We start from the raw sequence: 25,703 nt of genomic DNA on the forward strand, positions 1-25,703 counted from the left end.
CGGTCGTTTTTTCTCTTCCTGGTATACATGAATGATTTGCCTACTTTCATGCTTTACAAGTCAATAATATATGCTGACGACACAACCCTGATTACCTCATATAACAAATTGGAGGAAGTGAAGAAACAAACAAAAGTAATGCTTGAAAAGTCTACCATATGGCTCCACAGTAACAAGCTGATACTCAACAGTAGCAAGACTGAAACTATGTATTTGTTCTTGCACAATCTACAGGGAAAATTTAATGAGTCTGACTCTGTAAGACTTCTAGGAATCCACCTGGACCAAAAATTAACATGGAACACCCACGCGGGACTGTTATGTACCAGAGTATTTAGAGTAGTCTTTTTGTTAAGGAAACTAAAAACATTAGTTAACAGAAAACAACTTTTATCTTCTTATTATGCCTTCTTTGAATCTCACTTACAGTACGGAATAAAATTATGGGGCAACTCAACTGGTGCTCAGACAGTGTTCATGTGGCAGAAGAAAGCAATTAGAGCAATTACAGGTATTAAAAGCCAAGAATCATGTCGAAAGCACTTTAAGGAACTTAACATCTTAACATTACCTTCTCTGTATATAAAAACGTGTCTTCTTTCCATAAAAAAACAAATAAATACCTTACCATCCAGAACAGATGTTCATTCGCATGATACCAGATATAAAAACAATCTTGATGTAGACTTTACTAGGCTATCTAAGGTCCAAAGTAGCTTTCAGCAAACAGGATTAAAATTATATAACAAGTTACCACAATCACTGAAAGACCTACAAGGTGATGCCTTCAAGAAGCAGCTGTGCAAATTGTTAGCTGATAAGTGTATCTATGATGTAAAGGAATTAGAATGTAGTAGAGAGTGAGAGTACCTATGATGTCAAGGAATTGGAATGTAGTAGAGAGTAACTATGACATTAAGGAATTATAATGTAGAGAATAACTCTTTATCCTCATGTGATGTAATCTGAATGTGTATAGTTTCCCTATTTTAGATTCACTATCAAATGTAATGTCAAAACTGTCTATTTCAACAAATGTTGGCTAATGACAAGTAATAAATAAATAAATAAATATATTTCTACAACATTTCTTATAAAATAAACATATCTCTTTACAGTACATATAGTTCCTATACTTAGTTAGCCTATACTTTTTTAATCATGTCAAGTATACGAATGCTGTTTTTTTCTGTGTCAGGCACTGGTGTGGTCAGTTGTGCTTGATGCATGTTGTGAGGTTATTTTAGGCTGGGTTGGATTTTGTTATGTGGATGGTAGTTTCTAATATTGTTAGCCTACTGTTTCTTTCCAGTTTCAACTTCTCACGCTGAAGCTGCTTACTTTGTGTGGTGAGATCCTGGTTATTTTCATACATTTTATGTTTTGTAAATTCTGGTTTAATAGCCTTCTCATGTTATATGCGAGCTTTTTCATGTGTTACTTGGTAGTATAAATTGTAGGTGTGAGTTGGCAGTATAATGTTTCTCATACAGTTATCGCGTATGTTGTGATGGTATCCGGCAATTCAGTTACCCTTTCTAGGTTAAGTGAAAGCGTCTATCCTGGTTTTCGATTCTGATTCTGTTATGGCTTTGATATTGTGAGCTCATAGTCAGAAATCGTTACAACCAGTTGCAGTGTTCCACATCCATAACTAATCAAACAACCAGTTGCAATGTTCTACATCCGTAACTAATAAAAGCAATATAGTCGTTTTTGCTAGTTGTCATAGTTCTCCCGTTCTTTTCTTCTCCTTAGGAACCGAAATGATTTCGTAATCGACAATATGTTCATTTTTCTCTCGAGGCATTCTAACATTGTGGTTGATAGTTTTATCCCTGATTTTTGCATCAGAATATATAACTTCATTCTGGGCCCTAGATTGGGCTGCGCAGTTTATATGCGTCTATTTTTACTATATTGGCTGTGAAGTGCAGAGTTCATTCTAAATTCACCCTTATGCAGCTGTAAGATCGTCATGTAAGTACCCTACCATTTTTGTCGGTAGCTAGATGAATCATTGTAAAGAGACACGTATTATACCTCACAATGTCCAAAATGTTGGTGATAGTTTCTGTGTACTTCCAAATGTGATTAATGCACCGTGACGAACTCTTCGCAGATTACCTCTCGGTTCTCATTGCAGTAGCACATCAAACTACATACAGCACTTTAACTTTCAAAGCTAAAGCAGAATCTAAAAATTGTTAAAACTGTAGCAGCACTAGTACGAATTCCGCTTTATCTGTCGTCCAAGAGTTTTATTTGTGTTGACGAAACAGGAGAAATGAGCAATAACGACAACTTTCAAAGGTCATTTTACCACTGTGTGACTGTGACAACCATGGAGGTAGCAACGCAGGATTCATTTGTCACTATCTGCAGTACGCAGTTTGATATCGACCAAACTCGAGCAAAATAGTCCAGCAAATCACGAGCGAGCATTCAGGCCGGCATAAAATGGCCGCCGCGTAGGAGTTTGTGTGTTGACAGATCAGAGTAAGCATGGCTGTAGCGTTCCATAGCCGGTGCGGCGATAGAGTGACGCTGATAAATAGTAATAGAACAGCAGTCAGAAACTTTTCAGAGTTTAATAACGGGTTGGTGCTGAGCAGTCAGCCTCTTGCAGACAATCAGCTTTTTCAAGTTCGCATTGATAAGAAGGTCTGTTGAGCATTGTGAAAACCAATTTTTATGGCTTTTTAATAATGTCGTTTCTGCTGCAGTAGCTTATTCTGTCCATAAAACCTCATACATTTAAAAAAAAATCATGTAGTTCTTCTGACGGGCCGGTTTTACTGGTTTGTTTTGTTCAATGTTCACTTGCCAATCGGTGATGTGCGTTTATTTCTTTGTTGGCTTTTGCGATGTGTACAGAAAATCAATACTAATGCAAATTTATGTAAATTGTCAACATCTTGCCATGTATGTCATTGAGAACGAAACTGTAAAACTGACTCGTTGAACATCATATCGAGAAGTCGCATTTATGATTCAATAAACATGCAAATAAGTAAACATTACATCTTGAACAATAAGAATACTTAGATGTTACCTACTTTTGTGTTACGCAGCAGTTTTTCACCCAAGACTCGCAGTGATTTGTATAATTTATTAAACTTATTCGTTGTGCAGAATGCATTCCATCCTATTGCACATTCATTTGTGTGACATGGTATCTGTCGTTTCGGTACTGTCCATCACATAAAAATTTTCGTGACAGTGTATACGGCAGCAGAGCCCTAGAACGTAAAACATCCAATGCATTTCCGCGCAATAAAAACTTCAGCAGCTGTACGATTTAGCATCGTACAAACTATTACTGCTATGTACAAATAATGGTTTATATAACTTCGAAACTAATTGAAATGTTTGTTATTCCAATTATCAAGAAAGACTTATTTCATTAACAATGTTTTCACCTCATTGCCACTCACATATACAAACTATGAAACGTATATTTTGTTCAGACATCCGTTAGTGAAAATTAGAGAGATTATCGACGTAGCAGTTTTATTTATTTATTTTTTTGACAAGGGCTATCAAAAGAGAATAAACGTTTAGTTTTTATTTTAGGTTTTTTGTACAGTATAATTCCTGCCCTTTTTCCAGCACGTAGTCACAATCTTTGTGACAGCACAGCTGCAAATTACACTTCTAATAAGATAAATAGATGCATAAGATAAGGCACCCATTTGAGTCACAAATGTAAAACTGTTTTGTCTGTCAGATTAGTTTGTCTTTTCAGTAGAGTTCTCATTTAGGCCCAGTTCTAGGAATATACATCAGGATAGTAACCACAGTGTGAGTTAAAGTATCTTCTAATGTAAAAGAAATAAAAATGTATTTGTCAGCCTTTGAATTCATTCTGGCCAGTTCTGCAAGTATTGTATATTCACAGTTGCATAACCCATTTGTGAAGTATTCCTGCTGCATCTGTGAATCCAATTGTTTCTCACATACAATTTGCCAGCCAGTAGGTTGTGCTTTGGTTTGGATAGAACATTGCAGTATTGCCATTCTAATTTGACCTGTGACATTTATTGCTGTTTATTTCCCTTCCCAGCAGTTTTTAATATCTATGTGGATGAGTTCATAGTAAGCTGGGAACAAACTTTGTGTGTGGTATAATGCTCTCACCACAGTATAGATTAAGTAATATCTTAAATGCAGACAATGTTGTTATTGCACAATAGATAGGAGATAATTTACAAAGGAGGCTACACAGCTTAAGAAATGTAGTAGAAGGGTATGGACTGAAAATACCTCTACATAATTGAAAAATAGCATTTCTGGTGAAAAACATGACAAAACCAAAAACTGGAACCAGCGGTAAAATATTGGACTAGGTATCCATCTTAAGCTATCTTGGGTGTGAAATATCCCCACGTTATTGCCATTTGCAAACGAAACTTTGCAAATCTAAACTTATATGTGGAACAATTTGTAGAACACTGAAACAGAAAACTGAAACTTTATAAAACAGTGACAGTTCCGATAGTACCATATTACATGAAAGTGACACATGCATACTCTCAAAGAAAATGAGAAGGAAAATTAAGTCAGTTGAGTTGAAATATCTCAGGTTCATTGAAGACTTCATGCTGGCCTACAAAAGACGAAACACAGAAATAGGACGAGCAACAGATTTTTGAATTGGAAAGTAAAATTAAAAAATTGTCGGCTGTTGTAACCATTTAGAAAGAATGCAGCAAAATCATCTGCCTAGAATTTGGTTTCCGGAACCATCTGTGCAGCATACTCGTGAAGTGAACGTGATGATGATGATCACACACATATAGACCTCAAGAGAACCTTGCAAAGTGCCTACTTGACATAAGTTTTTATCAGGTGCCACACTTCTTACTTTATTACTTTTTCTGACCAATTTGTTCCTGTCTTGAATTTCTTGGCTCACTTTCCATGCTGTGGTTGAATATTTGTGTGTCTTGTATATCAGAGTCTGTTATGGCAGTGTCCTTCTGGTCTTTTCTGAGATTGGCGAGCTATGTCATGTTCTTAATGCTTTCTTTGTACTCCAATATTTTAGTTTGTTGGGTGTCTGGGATTCTCTTGATGTAATCTTAAAGTTGACGTGATATGTTTCCAGTCTCTTACGTGCTGTGCAGTGTTTAGCCATCTTGTATTTTACTGCACACTAGGATTTTGCTGACGATTCTTTTCTGATGGGTGACCAACATTTTTTATGCCTATAAGTTTTCTGGCTTGGCAGTGTATTATTATTAATTATAATCAGTTTTCTGTGTGCGTGCAAACACACACACACACACACACACACACACACACACACTTCATGTGCATAACACATGTGGTTAGTCATCATTTGCCTGAAATGATTTAGGAAAACCTAAATTAGGATGGCCTGACACAATGTCACCATTGGTGGTGCCAAAATGAGTGCTTGAGACTAGGTCTGTGAACCCGAAACTAGTCACAAAGAAATTAAATATAAATAAATTAAAAACAGTAAAAGCATGGCTGTAGAACTTCTTTTTCCAAAACAACAGTTTTCCATAACAAGTGTTTTCCATGTCTCTTGTCATGTGACGTATGTGAGTTTTGCTCTCATACAGGGCAGCTGGTTTCGTAACAGCCTTGTACTGAGTTTTGCATTTGCGGTGAGGGAACATTTATTGATATTGTGAGTTTTTGTGTAGGCCTTCTAGAGTTCTCTAGACAAATTCGTTGTGCTATTGTTTCCTTCCACAACACATACATATTTTTATTTAGGTTCTTGTGAAAGTATGATCTGCAGTCTAATGCGAGGCCTGAGTGAGGTTGAAAGGCAACAGTTAGATTCTGAGTTGCGAAAACTGCCAATTGTGACAGTACATTTCTTTACACACTGCTTTCCAAATTTATGGTTATATCCTCAGCTAAACTGTAATTAAGGTGTACTGCAGCTCTTTTGCTGCATGCTGCTGTTAACAATTCTTTATCGTTGTTCGTAGGCAATGAGAATTAATGAATCTGATGACTTACTTCAGCTGAATATACAAATCGATTAGTCTAGTGGAGAGTGCGCGATTGATGACTATTGACGTGGCTATTACGGGTTTTAAGGTTGGTTACTGGTTTTCATGTTATTTTCCTGTGTTGTATTTTTCTCAGAATGTGACAGGATTTCTAGTTATAATGTTTTATATTACAGTGTTAGTATTGTTGCCAGTTGGTGAAGGCAACAAATGTGACTGGAGGAAAATTGGCTGTCGTGACAGACTGATCTGAAGTGTAACCTGGTGTTTGTTTCAAAAACTTTGAGGTACTTTCAGAACCTCAAGATTTCAGAGGTGACGGTTAGGCAGAAACCTGAGAGTACAACAACAAAAACAACCAATTATTGATGAAATTATTTAAATGGACAAATAAAAAATCTACTCACCAAGTGGCAGCAGAACACACACATAAGACTGTTGTGATTGGCAAGCTTTTGGGGCCAGTGACCCCTTCTTAAGGCAGAAAGGTTGAAGGGGAAGGAAGAAGGGTGAAGGAAAAGGACTGGAGAGGTCTAGGGAAAGGGGTAGATTCCGGTAAAGTCGCCCTGAATTACAGGTCGGGAGAGACTTAACATACAGGATGAGAAGGAAAGACTGATTGTCGGGGACTGCATCGGACGAGATGTGAAAACGTGAGAGCTTAAAGGTGGAAGCAGGGTAATATGCAAGACAGAGATTACTACTAAAACATCGTGCACGAGTAAATAAGAGTGAAAAGCTAAGTGCATTGCATGTAACAGAGGTGGGAGGGAGGTGGTGAAAAATACATGGAAACGAAACGAAAGATGTATAAAATTAAAGCGGAGTGAAGCAAAGAGTAATTACAGTGACGAAAAGCTGAGATAGAAGAAATTAACATAAATTAAGGTCAGATGGGTGGTGAGAACCAAGGACGCGTTGTAGTTCTACTTCCCACCTGCGGAGTTCTGAGAAACTCGTGTCTGGGGGAAGAATCCAGGTGGCGCATGTGGTGGTCAACACGTGCAACCCGTAGTACAAACACCCCCCTCCTACATCGAAGTACCGAGCATTTCCTAGATTGTCTGAAATCCGTGCCCGCCCCACTCGATTGTCAGCATTGATGCCACCTCCCACTATACCAACATCCCCCATGTACATTATCTGTCTGCTGCTGAACATTCCCTCAGTCAATGCACACCTGATTCCAAACCTATGACATCCTACCTACTCACCTTAATCAACTTTATGCTTACCAACAACTACTAAACCTTTGAGGGGCAGACATGCAAACAGATCAGGAATACGGCCATGGGAACCAGGATGGCTCCTTCCTATGCCATTCTTTTCATGGGTCACTCGGAGGGGGCTTTCCTGGGATCCATAAGCCCCCCTGGTTTGGTTTAGACACATCGATGACATCTTTACGGTATGGACTCATCGTGAGGTTGACCTGCAAAAATTCCTGGAATCTCTGAATACCTGCTCCCAATTAATTTCACATGCTCCTATTCCGAATCCCGTGCCACTTTCCGCAATGTTCGTCTTGTCCTCGCTGAAGACCAGCTACAAACTTTTGTCCACATTAGACCTACCGACAAACAGTACACACAATTTGACATTTGCCATCCTTCCCGTGTCAGACATTCCCTCCCGTACAGCCTCGGCATCCGAGGCAAATGTATTTGTTCGGATGCAGACTCTATAGCAATACACCACGATTCTCACTGCATGTAATTACACCACCAGCCTAGTTAAAAAGCAGATTTTCCAGGGCATCACATCCAATCCCGACACTGCTGATCCCTCCACAAAAGACCTTCAGAGCACACCGTTGGGGACTCAGTATGATCCTGGTCTGGAATGCACTAATCGGCTACTTCGACTGGGCCGTGGCTTCCTAAAATTGTGCCCTGAAGTGAGATCCATTCTGTCTTAAGTTCCGCCCACCACACCTAGAATAGCTTTCCGTCACCCTCCCAGTCTCCGCAATATTCTTGTCAGACCTTATGCTCCTTCTGCATCCATCTCCCTACCCTATGGCTCCTACCCCTGTGACCGTCCCCACTGAAAGACTTGCCCTATGATCCCTTTCACCACCACCACCACCACCAACACCTATCCCAGCCCTGTAACTGGCAAAACATATACTATCAAAGGGAGAGCAACCTGCAAAACGACATGTCATATACGATCTATTACGTAAACACTGTTCAGCCTTTTACACCGGTGCAGCTACCACCAAATTATCAATTAGGATGAATGGACATCGGCAGAGGATGTATACTGGCGACATGCGATGTCCTGTTGCCGAGCGTGCTCTACAACATGACATTCGTGACCTCGGCACCTGTTTCACCACATGCGCCATCTGGATTCTTTCCCCGGACACCAGTTTCTCAGAACTAAAAAGGTAGTAACTAGAACTACAACACTTCCTCAGTTCTTACCACCCACCTGGCCTTAATTTACGTTAATTTCTTCTGTCTCGACATTTCTTCACAGTAACTACCCTTTTCTTCACTTTGTTTTGGTTTTCTACATCTTTCATTTCTTTCCCATCTATTTTTCACCGCCCCCTACCACCTCTGTTACGTACAATGCACTTAGCTTTCCACTCTTATTAACTCGTGCGTGACGTTTCATCAGTAATCTCTCTCTTGCATATTAGCGTGTCTTCCACCTTTAAGCTCTCAGGTTTTCAAATCTCGTCCGACGCAGTCCCCGACAATCAGTTTTTCCTTCTCATTCCGTACGGTAAGTCTCCCGTGACCCGCAGTTCTAGGTGACTTTCCTGAAATCTACCCCTTTGCCTAGACCTCTCCAGTCCTTTTCCTTCACCCTTCTTCCTTCCTCTTCAACCCTTCTGCCTGAAGAAGAAGCCACTGGCGCCGAAAACTTGCCAATCACAACAGTCTTTTATGTCATGCCGTCGCTTGATGAGTAGACTTTTTATTTATCCAGATTAAATTTTATGACATTTTATTTATATGACAGCATTGTGCACAATGGTTCATTATGCAGCCACAAATGGGGGGGGGGGGGTTGAAAAATAATATGTTCAATTTTTTTTATTCAGTTCTCAATATCAGTTGATGTATTATATGCCAACCATATTATTCGCATGGCTTTCTCACTTCACTGGCACCAGTTGCAACCCTCTGCCACTAGAGAGCTCTGAATTATAGCGTGTTAGTGTAATGCGACTTTGTCTGTGGGTGAGAAGCAGTGTGCTGTAATAGTGTTTCTAACTTCGAACACATGAAGCGCCCCCTCTTTAAAGGGAGGTTTACTATCTTTGGCCCCAAAAAAGTGTGTTCTTTGAGAATTTTTTTCTCGGGATGTGTTATAGATATCAATGTCAAATTTGGCCAAAATGTTTATTGATATTTCCTCTACAAACAGGAATTTTTTCGACCTGAAATATCGAAGAGCAAAGCCGGAAGTGCTGTCAGAATGAAACAAAATTTCGATGTAGACCTCCACGCGCGGTATGTCACAGGTCAGCCGGCTCATCAAAATTGAGTTGACGTTAGCGAAGGATATAAGATTTGTAGGAGTTGTACCTCACTTCAGTTATTTGGACCATAGGAAACAAAATAGTGGCTATTTGAAAAAATTTGGGTTTTTCATCAATTTTTTTTACTTCGTCGGCCAAGTAAAAATATTTATAGTTGGTGGATCGGAATAAAAGTGGTACAACTCTTAGACAATTTAGTTAGCTTCGTTGGAAACAAAGAATCACGTCAATCGTTTCAGTAGATTTGAAGTTACCAAGTTGTTGTTGTTGTTGTCTTCAGTCCAGAGACTGGTTTGATGCAGCTCTCCATGCTACTCTATCCTGTGCAAGCTTCTTCATCTCCCAGTACGTACTGCAACCTACATCCTTCTGAATCTGCTTAGTGTATTCGTCTCTTGGTCTCCCTCTACGATTTTTACCCCCACACTTTCCTCAGATACTAAACTTCTGATCTCTAGGTGCCTCAGAACGTGTCCTACCAACCGATCCCTTCTTCTAGTCAAGTTGTGCCACAAACACCTCTTCTCCCCAATCCTATTCAGTACCTCCTCATTAGTTATGTGATCTACCCATCTAATCTTCAGCATTCTTCTGTAGCACCACATTTCAAAAGCTTCTATTCTCTTCTTGTCAAACTATTTATCCTCCATGTTTCACTTCCATACATGGCTCCACTCCATACAAATACTTTCAGAAATGACTTCCTGACACTTAAATCTATACTCGATGTTAACAAATTTCTCTTCTTTCCTTGCCATTGCCAATCTACATTTTATATCCTCTCTACTTCGACCATCATCAGTTATTTTGCCCCCCAAATAGCAAAACTCCTTTACTACTTTAAGCGTCTCATTTCCTAATATAATTCCCTCAGCATCACCCGACTTAATTCAACTACATTCCATTATCCTCATTTTGCTTTTGTTGATGTTCATCTTACACCCTCCTTTCAAGATACTGTCCATTCCGTTCAACTGCTCTTCCAGGTCTTATGCTGTCTCTGGCAGAATTACAATGTCATCAGCGAACCTCAAAGTTTTTATTTCTTCTCCATGAATTTTAATACCTCCTCCAAATTTTTCGTTTGTTTCCTTTACTGCTTGCTCAATATACAGGTTGAACAACATCGGGGAGAGGCTACAACCCTGTCTCACTCCCTTACCAACCACTGCTTCCCTTTCGTGCCCCTCGACTCTTATAACTACCATCTGGTTTCTGTACAAATTGTAAACAGCCTTTCGCTCCCTGTATTTTACCCCTGCCACCTTTAAAATCTGAAAGAGAGTATTCCAGTCAACATTGTCAAAAGCTTTCTCTAAGTCTACACATGCTAGAAACGTAGGTTTGCCTTTCCTTAATCTTTCTTCTAACATAAGTCGTAAGGTCAGTATTGCCTCAAGTGTTACAACATTTCTACGGAATCCAAACTGATCTGCCCCGAGGTCGGCTTCTGCCAGTTTTTCCATTCGTCTATAAAGAATTCGTGTTAGTATTTTGCAGCCGTGATGTATTAAACCATACCGCGTGATAAAAAAAGGTAATTTCGAGAAAAATGCGTCTGAAGTTTTGACTTCATATAAAGGCAATATTATGCAACTTATGTTCAATCTGCTATTCCGGGTCCATAAAATAGTCCTTCCTCCTCTTCAGTGAGGGCGTTCTGCCCGACCTGCTCCATGCTATGCTGTTCCAGAGCTGCTTGTATGGCTGGTGACAAACGGTTTTTGGCTGCTCGAATCCGGTGGTCATCTGAATGCTTGGCGAACTGCGCCAAATAGAGTCCCAGGGTGAAGTCCATCATTGTCACGGTCTTCAGAATTGCTGAATACCCTTCGTTGAAGCTGCTCACTGCCAGGAAAGTCAGTCTTCGCACCAGAATGCAAATGCTTGGGGGCTAACTTCCAAACACACGCGTTCAAACTTTCATTTGAATTTTGTGTGTTTCCTCCCATGCATCGGTACAATAACTGGTCCTCTGGAAAAAAAAAAAAAAAAAAAAAAACTGGTGCATTAAAAAGGCCGATTTCAGGCAGGTGCATTTTCTTGTTGAACCGCAAATAACAAACATTTCTGTTCCGTATTCGGAAAAACTATTTCAGGGATGGATTCTAAACACTTTTATGGATCCAAAAATGCAATTAAAAAAAATAGATTTTTGGACCAGAGGACAGTAAACCTCCCCTTAAGTGTGATAATGCTGACCACACAAGAGCTCAGCGACATTTGCATTCATAAATTCTCCTCCGTCCAGTCCCGACTTTGCCCCATCCGATTTTCATCATTTCCAAAACTCGAAGAATTTCTTGTCGATAGTGAGCTGGCTGGTGTGGCCGATAGGCTCTAGGCGCTCCAGTCCGGAACCACGCGGCTGCTACGGTCGCAGGTTCGAATACTGCCTAGGGCACGGATGTGTGTGATGTCCTTAGGTCAGTTAGGTTTAAGTGGTTCTGAGATTAGGGGACTGACGACCTCCTTGATTGTGACGAAGTGGTGGGGTTGTGGTTTTGTCAACACTGTCAGACATTCTACAGTGAATGAATCAGCAAATTGGTCTCTTGTTGGGAGAAATGTGTTTGTTGCCAGTGTGTGACTTTCGAGAAATAAATATGTGGACATGGAGGATAAAGTTCAGAATGTTAATAAAGTTTAAAAAGCTTTAATAATTTTTACGTAAAGACTTTGGAGGCATCGGTTGGTTCGTCAGAAGTGTCTGATTCCAACTGTCTGCTTTGAATCGTGATGTAACGGTGTGGTGTTGTGTGACATAACTACAGTGTTATGTGTGTGTGTCGGTTGTGTTTGTAGATGTCACGGTGTATCAGATGGTGCACTCAGGTGGTGGTTATTGACGTGCCAAGTTTAACGTGTGGTATTGGATTTGCTCGAGTTTTGGTTGTCATTGTGCTAAAGTGGTTTTGCGTTTAGGTTGTCGATGTGGTAACGCGGGTTGTAGAAGTGTTTTCGGTGGGTTGTTAAGGTTTTTTTTATTTGCCATTTTTGTTAGGTCTGATTAGTTTGATGTTCGTTGTGTGAAAAGAAGTATAATTATTTTCATTGCTGTTTAGTTAAGTATGGGTACGGCAGTGGAGTTTGTGAGTGAGTGTTGTAGGAGACGTTTCTGTGCACGCGTGCCTGTGGCCACGAACATTGATGGCGTTGCCAGAGGTTTTTTTGCCAAGTAATTTTTGTTTTGGTTTTATTCTGTAGTAATTGTGGTGTTTTGTCTGTTGCATATTTATGGTAGGTCAGTTGGGCTTTAACTCATTTAGTGAATATGGGGTATTTGGTTTTTTGAGTTGTTGGCGTTTTGGTTTGGTGTTCTAGGTGTTGAGTTTTTGGTATCAGTAGTTGCCGTTGATCTATATGGTCAAGAGAAATGTCAGATTACTGTGGTTTTGTTGGTGTAGTGGAATGTTGTAATTTAAATTTTTTTTACATTAATTGTTTTAGTATGGAGCATCGTTTTTCTTAAATACGTGTAGTTGTATATTTAGCTTGTCCCTACCCTAAACCCCCAGTTTCCCACGGGTGTCCTGTTACTTTCATTTTATTTTTGGTGCGAGATGTTATTATGTCATTTTTATTTTTGTTTGAGTTTGCTGACGTGTGTACGTAATGATGTCGTCTCCGTATTGTATATGCTGGAAGTAGCTGTTTCCACCTTATTCTTGACATTGTGGGTCAAAGCAGACTGTGGAATCGGCTACTCCTTTGATGCCCTTTAGTTTCTGGCGTGCCTCGTAATTTGATACACTTGAAATCGTGACATTTACCGAAAGCTCTTTCCTCGTCAGTCTGATCTGACTCGTTTTGTCATGTTCGCTTCCCACAGTTCATCGCGCAAACGGTCCACCGATTGCAGAATGCAGAAGAAGAGTCATAAGTAAACTTTTACCACATCCTCAATTAAAACCTGTATTTTCCCACTGTAGTTTGATATATTCAAGTCTTTAATAGGTTTGAAGGCATTAATAACATTAACATCTGCTCTCAAAAACACCAATCGTATTTACATATGTTGGTGGTTGCGTACGATTGTATTAATTCACAGTCGTACTGATTCCTAGCGTCACTAGTCAAAGATGAATTCGTCGTGTTTCTCAATATTTTCCTTCTGTGAAGTAAGCCAGAGCCTGGATGCTCTCAGATTTGGAGCACCTAGACTGACAGATCTCCTGTTTGGAGGACTGTATCGAATGCGTGTGCCTTATGCTGTTCCAAATACGCGAGGATTGATCCCTGTGGCCTGTAAAACTAGTGTGTGTGAGGGAAAGGTCACAAAGGTGTCAATTGTCACTTCAAAAACATAAAGTTATGTAATTACTTGTTTGTTTCTTTGTAGTTACTTGTCTGCAGTCCTTGTGCACACTGAAATCTCCTCACTACAATACTGTAGAGTAGCTAAAGAAAATGGCCCAGTCTGTCAAAGTGGAGGCTGGTTCGCCAGTCCAGTTAATTTCGGCTCGTGTGGTGGCACGTTACTGTCTTGTCACGTTAGGGGTTCAGTGTGTAGTAGAACTACAGAATTATTCCTAAAAGAAACAAAAAATAAAAATTTTGTAACTTTAGTTTTTTGAATTGGTAAGTAAGACTTTGACAACCACTTGTACACTGTCAAGTAGAAGTAAAATCATCTAAAAGTTAATTAAATGCACCTTTATTAACAGAAACAGGAAGACTAGGCATCATAAATCATTAAAATAGGCAGGCAAAACATATTGTAAACATTTAAAATAGGCAATAAAAGTCAATATATATAAACTGTGGAAACTCCAGGATGGAAAACAATAATATTAGGAAAAGGATAGATTGGTACTCACCAAATAACGGAGTCAATGAGTCGCAGACAGGTGCAGTTGCTGCCGTGCCTTTACCGCACGGCACCCCACTCTTCACTGTCGCCACCACCTTCCTCTACACCGACATCCCCAGTGCCCGCGGTATTATGCTATTCGGCACTACGTTTTCCGTCGATCCGACCGACTCCGAACCTCCGGCCTCGTTCCTGTTCGCTGTGACCGACTGAATTGTCGCTCACAATTACTTCTCTGAAGGCACCGTGTACAAACGAGTCTGTGGTACAGCAGTGGACTGTCGCATGTTACCGGCCTATTTGTGAGCCGTCCAGAGCAATCCTCTGTAACTACCTAGAATAAACTGCTCCCCTGGTAAAGATTCACTGACGGTAACTTAGACATCTGTGCAGAAGGTGAAGACACCTTCTACACATTCCTGCAGAACCTCCCCCATTCAGTTCAGCTGTTTCTGTCAACCCGTGAAGCCACCTTCCTCAGTGTCGACCTCTGTTTCGAGGACACCTACATCGGTACCTCTGCTCTGCATCGAGCCTGCCGACTGTCAGTAATACATCCACCTCGACAGCTGCCACCCACCGTATTCCGAGAAGTCCCGTACGTACAGCCTAACCACCGGTGACCGTTGCACCCGTAGTGTCGAGCATTTCTTCCCGGAATATGCCGTGGGTCTCACCGGAGCCTTTGCAGACCAAAATTACCCTCCGGACACGGATCGGAAACACATCTCCTGTGCCCGGACTCTCCAGTCACCCTCCACCTCCCAACGTCCCACCGTCCGCTTACAGAAGAGCGTTCCCCTCGTGACTCGGTACCGTTCGGGACTGGAGCAATCGAAACACACTCTCCTCCATTGTTTCGACTACCTCTCGTTGTGCCGTGAAATCGAGGATGTCCTGCCCACTATCCTTCTGCAATGTTACGTGGCTTTATGCTTAATTACAGACTTACTATTTTATCAGATGATTTGTTTTCACCACCTAACGCCCGCTGTTTACGTCCTCCTTCGTTGCTGAGTGATGTATCACTTTTCGTTCTGACGCTGCAACTCTTCCTTTCCTATATCTCTACTACTTTTTATGTATATAGATGATGAACTATCGGTTTTTCCATTTTACAACTTTTTAATAACTGTGGAAGTATTACAGGCATCGGGTCCCAACTAATGTGTCACCCGCCTATACGTTTTACGTGAACCTTTCGAGACTCGATCGATCTGTTTACAAAGAGAAGGCAGAATATCTCTTCCTTTGACGTCGTCCGACAATGACCCAGGAAGCTCGACGTTCTCACGGCCCGCAGCTCGTGGTAGTTTGCAGCATTCGTTTTATTCCTCGCCCACTTGCTGCTATGTCGAACTTTCGTGGTGATTGTTGGGCGACGTCTTCCACATTATCTGCAACATAAACTTTCTTCCCACAGTATTTCTGAAAACCCAAAAACAAACTTAAAGAACATAACAATAATAACTGTTCTTACAATTATTCGTATAAGTCTCGGTCGATTTAATGAGGGGTGGGACAGGCCTAAGCCTTGTGACACCACACTTCCCACTTCTCTGGCGGTATTATTTGAACGCCCACCGAGCCTACGCGATATCTTAGTCCGCCCCCACTCGACCCCACCTGCCGACCCGTCGCCTCGTGGCTCGTATCCCTGTAATAGACGTAGATGCGAGGCCAGTCCCGTGCTTCCTCCCGCACCACCTACTCCAGTCTGCTCACCGGCGCCACCTATCCCGTTCGAGGCAGGCCTACCTGCGAAACTGATCACGTGATTCACAAACTGAGCTGCAACCACTGTGTCGCATTCTACGTGGGCACGACAATTGACGAGCTGTCTGTACGCAGGCATGTCCGCAGGCAAACTGCAGCCGAGGAACGGTCGGGTAACCCGGTCGACGAGCGAGCTGCCCGACACGACATTCTTCATTTTAATGACAACTTGGCAGTGTGTGCTGTCTGGTTCCCTCCTACAGACGCCAGCTTTTCTGAATTGTGCCGGTCAGACGTTGGAAATATAACTTACTGCATATAAAATCGTATGAAAGTTTTCAGAAAAGCAACTGACATAATACTGACCTGTCCAGAATTCGAAAAATAATACTGGTATCGATAACTACTGTTGAGGAAAAGTAATGCTAGAGGAGGATGCCCCATTACAGCCTCCATTTGGACAGGTGCTCAAATAGTGAAATATCCAGATTTTTGCAGCATTCAGATGTGGCAGTGTCAGGCTGTCTGTACTGTAGAGAGAGGGCAGGCGTATTAGTCTGGGAGGTTCCGCTCGACCACATCCGACCGCCACGAGGGAGTGCCGCCGTATCGTGCACAGAGCACACCGTAACCTGGCTTCACACCTGTGCCTGCCGTACGAGAAAAAGTAACGGAGCGCCGGAGACATTCCGTGTCGTCCCGCACTAATTCTCAGACGCGAGTGGCATCCGGACCGGGGAGTTACCGTCCGATTAGTAGGCTGCCGCTAACACCTCGGCCGTGTTTCGAGTATTGCCACGAGTGGGGAGTACGGGTGGCCGACTGTGCACAGTTTTGTTCGGCACCGAATAGCGGTTCTCCACTGTCCCGGAGGCCCGCGTCCGACGAGTATGTCGGCGACCGGGGGAGAGGCGGCGCGGCGTTACTCTCGGTGCCACGGCGTGGTCTGCTGCCGGGTGTGACTCGAGGTCAGAACTGGCAGCGAACGAGGGAACTCTGAGGCGACACAGTACGTGACGTATATCCCGCACCCTCACACGTTACCTGTCGTGCGACAGTATACGTTCTCGACATTTTTCCGGCGGGACTATACCGGTCCACACGTTCCCCACTTACCTGTGGACTGTCAGAGTTATGCCGGGGTACTCTGACGGCCGGACAGCTCCCCAGATGTGCCACCTGTAGAACGCGTGTGGATCGGCTCGGATGTCGTCTCCGGAAAAGAGAATTTGTGGTGCCTTTTCCAGTTGAATTGGTGCCTGTATCCGAGCCAAACTCTCGACCCGAGAAATTTCATTTCTTTTCTCTGTCTACACAGATAATCTGCAAGCCACTATACGGTGTTTTGGGAGGGTACCCTTTACCACTACTATAGTTCAATTCTTTTATCTTGGCAGTTCGTGCGTGCCCGCCCAGATGCGGAGATTGCTGCATTACCAGTTGCATGCGCCAAGCAAACTTACGTTTAGGGGGGAGCGCGCAGTTCATGAAGTAAAGCCACCGCGGCCGCATTAACCCTTTCGCTGCTGCAGACACGTGCTCCCCGCATTCCGCACTGTGCGCGATTTTGTCATCACTGCACTGCTCGCCTGTGCAGACACATGGTGTTCCCACTGTTTTGACACACTTATCATTCGATTTCACAAAAACTATTTGGCCCAAATATTTGATTTTTACACATCTTCTTGACTGATACCTTCGCCCCATAAATGACTTAATTTTGTTTCGATGTTCAACGCAGTTATTGTGCAGCATTAAATGTAGTAAACCACTGCACGAAATTTTGAAGAGTTTGCAGAGGTTAAAGTCCATAGCGTCTACTTTCTGTATGGTCGATTTCAGTTGCCACTAGAAATTTCAAAAAATTACAATCAAACGAATAAAATTCATGAAGTAAGACACTTCAATATTGTTTTTAAATAAAGAAAATATTAAGCCCAAAACAAGGTTTGAACTCGGGACCTTTCACTTAGCAGCCAAACACTTTAACCATTGTGCTAACACAGCTCATTATTCAATGTACTTCCTGGGGGAGTTTAAACTAGGATGCAAAATACCAACAAACACTGTCGGTGTGGTTCATGGTGTGGGTTCCTGTAGACATGTCCTAGTTCATGAACCACGGGCAACGTATGAGTGGCCAAGTAAGTGGTCCCGACAGTCGGGATACCAGTTACTTTGGAATAAGGCTGGGCATCTCGGACATATTCTGAGTCGTGGTCACCTTTGTGCTCGTACGGCAAAGACTACCAAATCCACCGGTTAGTCCCTCAACCGTTAGGGGTAAAACTCAATGGGACTCGGGGCAAGTAAGGCTGGCAACCTGCTTCCTTGGTACTTTAAATATGATGCTGGCAACAATCGGAGCAAAATGCCTCGGACCTTTGGAGGTGACGGAGTCCCACCTCTAACTGACAAACCAGGGACTCCTAAGATACGACTTGCAAACAAATGGTAATGAGATTGGGAGCTATTAATATCAATGGGGGCTACTCTGGGAAGAAGGTAGAGCTGGCAGAGGCTGCAAGTAAGATGGGGCTGGACGTTTTAGCTGTTAGTGACATTCGGGTAAGGGGTGAGAAAGAAGAGGAAGTGGGAGAATACAAGGTCTACCTGTCAGGAGTCAAAGCAGGAATAGCACAATGGGGTGTAGAGCTTTACATCAGGAAAGAAATGGAACCCAGCGTAGTTGCAGTAAGGTATGTAAACGAACGACTGATGTGGATAGATTTGACAGTGTCTACCAAGAAAATTAGGATTGTGTCAGTATATTCGCATTGTGAAGGGACAGATCAAGATAAGATGGATAGTTTTTGTGAGGCACTCAGTGATGTAGTTGTTAGAGTAAAGGACAAGGACAGTGTTCTGCTCATGGGTGATTTTAATGCCAGGATTGGAAACCGAACAGAAGGGTATGAAAAGGTAATGGGTAAATTTGGAGAGGATATGGAGGCCAACAGGAACGGGAAACAACTCTTGGATTTCTGTGCCAGTATGGGCTTAGTAATCACAAACTCCTTTTTTAAACACAAGAACATTCGCCGGTATACTTGGGAAGGCAGGGGAACCAGATCTGTCATTGACTATATAATAACAGATCAGGAATTCAGGAAGGCTGTGAGGGACACACGTGTATTCAGGGGATTCTTTGATGACACTTATTATTATTTAATCTGCAGTGAAATTGGGATTGTGAGGCCTAAAGTGCAGGAGGTCAGGTCCATATGTAGGAGGATAAGAGTGGAGAAACTTCAGGATAAGGAAATCAGGCACAAGTACATAACAGCGATCTCAGAAAGGTACCAGTTAGTTGAATGTAGTCAATTACAATCATTGGAAAAGGAATGGACAAGGTACAGGGACACAGTACTAGAAGTGGCTAAAGAATGTCTTGGAACAGTAGTGTGTAAAAGTAGGATGAAGCAAACAGCTTGGTGGAATGACACAGTCAAGGCAGCCTGTAAAAGGAAAAAGAAGGCGTATCAAAAATGGCTACATACTAGAACTCAGGTAGACAGAGAAAGTTATGTTGAAGAAAGAAACAAATTGCAGCGGCTACACAGGATAATTGAAATGGCCCGGGAGTCGGGACAGGTTCCATCAGACTGGACAAAAGCAGTAATCACACCAATCTTTGTACATGGAAACAGAAAAGATTGTAACAACTACAGAGGTATCTCTTTAATCAGCGTTGTGGGTAAAATCTTCTCGGGTATTGTTGAAAGGAAAGTGCGAGTATTAGTTGAGGACCAATTAGATGAAAATCAGTGTGGGTTTAGGCCTCTTAGAGGTTGTCAGGACCAGATCTTTAGCTTACGGCAAGTAATGGAGAAATGTTATGAGTGGAACAGGGAATTGTATCTATGCTTTATAGATCTAGAAAAGGCATATGACCGGGTTCCTAGGAGGAAGTTATTGTCTGTTCTACGAGATTATGGAATAGGAGGCAAACTTTTGCAAGCAATTAAAGGTCTTTACATGGATAGTCAGGCAGCAGTTAGTTGACGGTAAATTGAGTTCATGGTTCAGAGTAGTTTCAGGGGTAAGACAAGGCTGCAACCTGTCTCCACTGTTGTTCATATTATTTATGGATCATATGTTGAAAACAATAGACCGGCTGGGTGAGATCAAGATATGTGAACACAAAATAAGCAGTCTCGCATATGCGGATGACTTAGTTGTGATGGCAGATTCGATTGAAAGTTTGCAAAGTAATATTTCAGAGCTAGATGAGAAATGTAAGGACTGTGGTATCAAGATTAGCATCTCCAAAACGAGAGTAATGTCAGTGGGAAAGAAATATAAACGGATTGAGTGCCAAATAGGAGGAACAAAGTTAGAACAAGTGGACGGTTTCAAGTACTTAGGATGCATATTCTCACAGGATGACAACATAGTGAAAGAACTGGAAGCGAGGTGTAGCAAAGCTAATGCAGTGAGCGCTCAGCTACGATCTACTCTCTTCTGCAAGAAGGAAGTCAGTACCGAGACTGAGTTATCTGTGCACCGTTCAATCTTTCGACCGACTTTGTTGTATGGGAGCGAAAGCTGGGTGGATTCGGGTTACCTTATCAACAAGGTTGCGGTTACGGATATGAAAGTAGCTAGGATGACTGTAGGTACTAGTAGATGGGAACAATGGCAGGAGGGTGTCCACAATGAGGAAATCAAAGAAAAACTGGGAACGAACTCTATAGATGTAGCAGTCAGGGCGAACAGGCTTAGATGGTGGTGTCATGTTACACGCATGGGAGGAGCAAGGTTACCCAATGTTACACGCATGGGAGGAGCAAGGTTACCCAAGAGACTCGTGGGCTCAGCAGTAGAGGGTAGGAGGAGTCGGGGCAGACCGAGGAGAAGGTACCTGGATTCGGTTAAGAACGACTTTGAAGTAATAGGCTTAACATAAGAAGAGGCTGATACAAACACCTTTCCTTGCTATCGCCTGCATTAGGAGGCTTATTGCTTGTTTGGTTTAATTAATTAATAGAATATGAAGCAATTGGTATAAAGAATGTTTTTTCCGAACTTTCTATAAAAGAAATTTGGCTATCAAGACATTCCTTTTGTTCAATTACTTTATTTATGACTGAACGTTTCTGAAACTGAAGTCACTCGTCCGTGCTCTGCACTGCAGTCGAGCTCTGGCAACGTCGTTCTCTGTTCATCGGCTGACTGTGTTTTGTGACGTCAGATGCGCAGAACGAAGCTAAACTCGGCCGCCGTCGTAAATGACGCGCACTTTAGTAATTCCCTCCCCTGCTCCACGCGCAAATAGGGCGAGGGAAAAACGGATGTCTACGTGGCTCCGTACGAGCCCCCAATCTCGTACCTTATTTTCGCAGTCCTTACGAGCGATGTACGACGGCAGTAGAATCGTTAGGCAGTCGACTTCGAGTGCCAGTTCTCTAATTTTTCTCAGTAGTTTCCCCAAAAAGAACGTCACCTTCCCTCTGGGGGTTCCCATTTGAGTTCCCGAAGCATCTCTGTATAACTTACGTGTTTTGAACCTACCGTTAACGAATCTAGCAGCTCACCTCTGAATTGCTTCAATGTCTTCCTCCGGTACGACCCGGTGCGGGTACCGAATGCTCGAGCATTACTCTAGAATATGTCGCACCCGCTTCCTGTGTGCGGTCTCCTGTACGCGAGACACTCTCTTACCGTAAACTCTCCCACTAAACCGATGCCACCGTTCACCTCCCCCCACCACAATTCTCACACGGCTGTTCCATTTTGTATCGCTCTGCAGTGTTATGTCCAGATATTTAAATGACTGGACTGTGTCTAGCGGGATGCTAGCAATACTGTACCCAAACATTACAGGTTTGTTCTTCCTACTCGTCCGCATTAACTTACATTTTTTCCACATTTACAGCTAGCTGCAATTTGTCACACCGACTGGAAATTTTGTCTAAGTCATCTCGCATCTTCCTACAGTCACTCGACTTCGACACCTTGCTGCGCACCACCGCAAACGAGTGCACGTTGCTACCTACCCTGTCCGCCAAATCTTATACGTTTGTAGAGACCAGTGGCAGACTTGTTGCACTTCCCTGGAGCACTCCTCGTCTCTGACGAACAATCGCTGTCGGAGACCGCGTACCGGGTTCTGTGATGTAAGAAGTCTTCGAGCCACTCACGTATCTGACAATGTAATGTGTACGTCTGTACCTTCGGTAACGACTTTCAGCGGTGCACTGTGTCAAATGCTTCCCGGAAGTTTAGAAATATGGAATCTGCCTGTTGCCCGTCACCCGTAGTTCGCAGAATATCGAGTGACAGGGGGGCGAGCTGAGATTCGCACGAGTGGCGCTTTCTACAACTGTGCCGATTTGTGGACATAAGCTTCTCAAGTTTCGAGACAGTTTATTATATTCGAATTGAGAATATGTTTGAGGATTCTGCAGTAAACTGAAGTAAGTGATATTGGTGTGTAATTGTGTGGGTCCATTCTCTTGCCCTTCTTATAGACAGGAGTCACCTCCTTCGTTTCACTATTTTTGGCGAGACAGTATATTTCTGTCCCCCCCCTCCCCGTCTCTGCTAGTGGTTCTCAGCATGTGTCTACTTGTTAAACAACTCTTCAGACTAAAATAGTTTTAACACCGAACTGCTGCCTAAAAGCGCTAATTAGTTTACCGAAAGCGTGCCGGCATGTATTTCGACTTTCGTTTTCCCATTGCCGTCCTTACGCACTACCGTCTTTGGCAGCCCTAAGTTCTACTGTACAATCCAGGCAGCACGCATCTGTGAAGAATACCGATTCGCTCCTCAGCTTCATTTAAGTCACACGGAGAATTAAGAAACTGTTCTTCCATTGTGTTTGATTGAAAGAAGAGTAAAATCCTTCAATCAGTTTGTCTGCACCACCAAGTCATCTCAGAACTGCAGTCTCATAATTTATTTTCTGACGTAAATGCCCAGTGAATAGAAACACGATAGTTGCCGTTAAATTGGGGGTGGTGTAGAATTTGGCTGACAAAGTGTGCCGTTGCGCTCAATCTGGCTGGCGCAATTCCCACACCACCACGCTACGCTGTGTGACTGTAAGGAGGGTGAAGACTGGGAAACGGCATATGTGCCACATTTAAATCAGATTGCAGTCGTATTGCATATGACTTGGATTTATATTCCACACTTCTTAAAAAAGGTTCAGTATTATGTAATTATTTTTGGAACACTGTAGATGTAATACTTTTTTTCTAATACAGACTGTCAGTATAGGGACACACTCAGATAATTTCACATATTTTCACGCTTAAGTTGCCACATAATCGTAACTTGTTTAGTTTTGTAACTGAAAAAAGTCTCTAACACACATGTATCAGTTGAAATATTATAGCGTGGACACGTGGCAAGTATCTGAGGAAAGCAGTGTAGATGTACTAGACAGTTTTAATGCCAAATGTATTTGTCTTTCAAATGGGAATTACCTTGCAGGTCTAACATTTACATCTGCACGTGCACAAGGGCACTCTCAGCTGACACGTCCGACAGTCCCGAAAACAGTTTGAAAACAAATGTAAGATTTGCAGTGTGTTCAAAACGTTTAGGAAACAGTCCTCGTAATTCTTTTACGGCGACAGTGAATTCTTCAAACTTCACGCTTTCTTTAACGGCAGCGACCGTAGAGAACTGTACTGTCTGTCAGAATGTGTCCCTTCTATAATGCAATTTCTTTTAAATGCGTCACTATTGAACCAGCAAGATGTTACAGTGCAGTATCTCAATGTGGGCGGTGTGGAGTAAGGTCCATTTAAAGTACGAAGTCTGCAATCCGTGCCAGATGTTCTAATTTTTGTCTCTGCACTAGTTTCATTTCGTAAATACAACAGCGGTGATATTAAACTGAAAGATTGTTCCGGGCATACGACTCGACTTAACCGACGTACTTTTCATTCGTACACGAAGTCTCTGTATTCTTTGTTCAATTCCACTGAAAACTATTGCAGTTGACAGAGGAGTAACGTGTCCGACTTCGGAAATTTTACTGTTTGTACAACCAATTTCTTAACTTGCTCTGAGCCTCCAAACTTAGTACAAATTGCTTTTTGATGTAGAGAGCAATAAATCTCATCTGCCCATTGTAAATTTTTGCTCCTTCACTGTCAATAAAATCTTTAAATTCTTTCTGCACGGTATTATAATGTTGTTTTGTAGCAAATACGCAGTACCAGTTGCGTATGTTTGTGGAGAATTCTCCTCCCTCTCATCTGTCACTGCCATTCATTTTAAAGGATCGCGACGATAGATCGCCAGAGTTCCCCTTTTGTTGTGCAGACAGCCACGTTACCTGTGAACGTCTTCAGTACCGGGAGCAAATAGGGACGGGCAGATAGCACCGTATAAACATTGCCGATGCTGTGATTCTGCAGAACTGAGAGTCGTGACGACCGAAAAATGCGGCACCGCTATACCGAACGAAATGTCGTGCAGTTCCGGGCACTTCGGAGAAGGACCGAGAGGAGCCGAGTGACGGGTCGGGAAACTCGATCCGCACGTACTGCGAGTGTGAAATTTGGCACGCCGTGGCCACCTCTGCGTTAAATCTTACTTCCCAAATGTGTCCTCCAAATGTTTGCATTGCAATTGAAAAGTTTTATATTAAAGGTTTGGATTCTGAGCTCAGTATTCTCACACACTGTGGGAGATTTAATTAGTGTCGCCATCAGATTTTAGTGAGCTCCCTTAATCGATAATGGTATTAACTGGAGCATTAGATTACCTTTCCACAAATTCACGAGCAAACGATCACCTGCCAACTTAACCTAGACGTCACACTACGCTACAGATCAGTCAGTCCCTACACCTAAGATTTAATAACTCATATTTGTAGGCTTCGCCTAATCGTAATCGAACTGTCATTTTCTGACCTAACAGAGATCTCGGGCTCTGTCTACTGCAGTCGCATTCTAAAAAGAAGAGTCAAATCGTTAACCCTTTCAGTTATAAATATGAGTCATCCTGTGGTGCAGTTCTACTTGTCGTGTCTGTGCTTGCTAAGAAAATGGGATGAGAAGTTCCGTCTTATGCGAGACACCTTTTTCGTTTTGTTTCACCCGACCACGTTTCAGCACTTTCGTGCTATCGTCAGTGGGTTCAGCTTTTATTTTTAACTGTAAAATTGTTGTTACGTATTGTTGTGGTGCGTTCTCCTGCCTGTTTACTTCGCCAACAACACAGGAGAACGCACCACAACTTCAAAACTGTAAGTTACAGACAGAAAAAGTGATACAGTCTTATTTCCGCTCGTAAATGCATAACAGACAGAAAATAAATTACGTTTTGCTGTTTGCAGATGACAAGTTGTATATTGTGTAACAGAATAACTACAAAAATAAATGGACAATAACATTGTGTAAGGTATGTTGACTAATGCTTACACCCACTTTTTGCCAATTAAGTTATAAATGCAACTTCTACATAATGTTGTAAACAACACAAATGTTTATATGTAACAACAGTTTTACAGTAAAAAAAAAAAAATGGGACCCACTGACGCTAGCACAAAAGTGCTGAAACGTGTGTGGGTGAAACAAAACAAAAAAGGTGTCTTGCATAAGGCGGAACTTCTCATCCCGTATAAATTTTTGCCCATTTGTATTCCAGGTTTGTTTATTGGCTGTTATTTTTATTTGTAGTTCACTGTTGCTGTTTCAGTTTACGTTTTGTCATT

At 42.2% G+C, this 25,703-nt stretch overlaps 1 protein-coding gene across 1 annotated transcript in view; it reads left to right on the top strand.

Annotated features, from left to right (window-relative positions):
• Positions 1–2,480: 2,480 nt before the first annotated feature.
• LOC126443040 (neuralized-like protein 4) overlaps positions 2,481–25,703 on the top strand; it is a 279,279-nt gene continuing 256,056 nt past the window's right edge. Inside the window, 1 exon segment of the mRNA XM_050090885.1 lies at positions 2,481–2,664. Coding sequence (XP_049946842.1) covers positions 2,506–2,664 — 159 coding nt within the window. The 5' untranslated portion in view covers positions 2,481–2,505.

This window comes from Schistocerca serialis, unplaced genomic scaffold (genome assembly GCF_023864345.2).
Source record: "Schistocerca serialis cubense isolate TAMUIC-IGC-003099 unplaced genomic scaffold, iqSchSeri2.2 HiC_scaffold_1420, whole genome shotgun sequence".
Classification (NCBI taxonomy): domain Eukaryota; kingdom Metazoa; phylum Arthropoda; class Insecta; order Orthoptera; family Acrididae; genus Schistocerca; species Schistocerca serialis.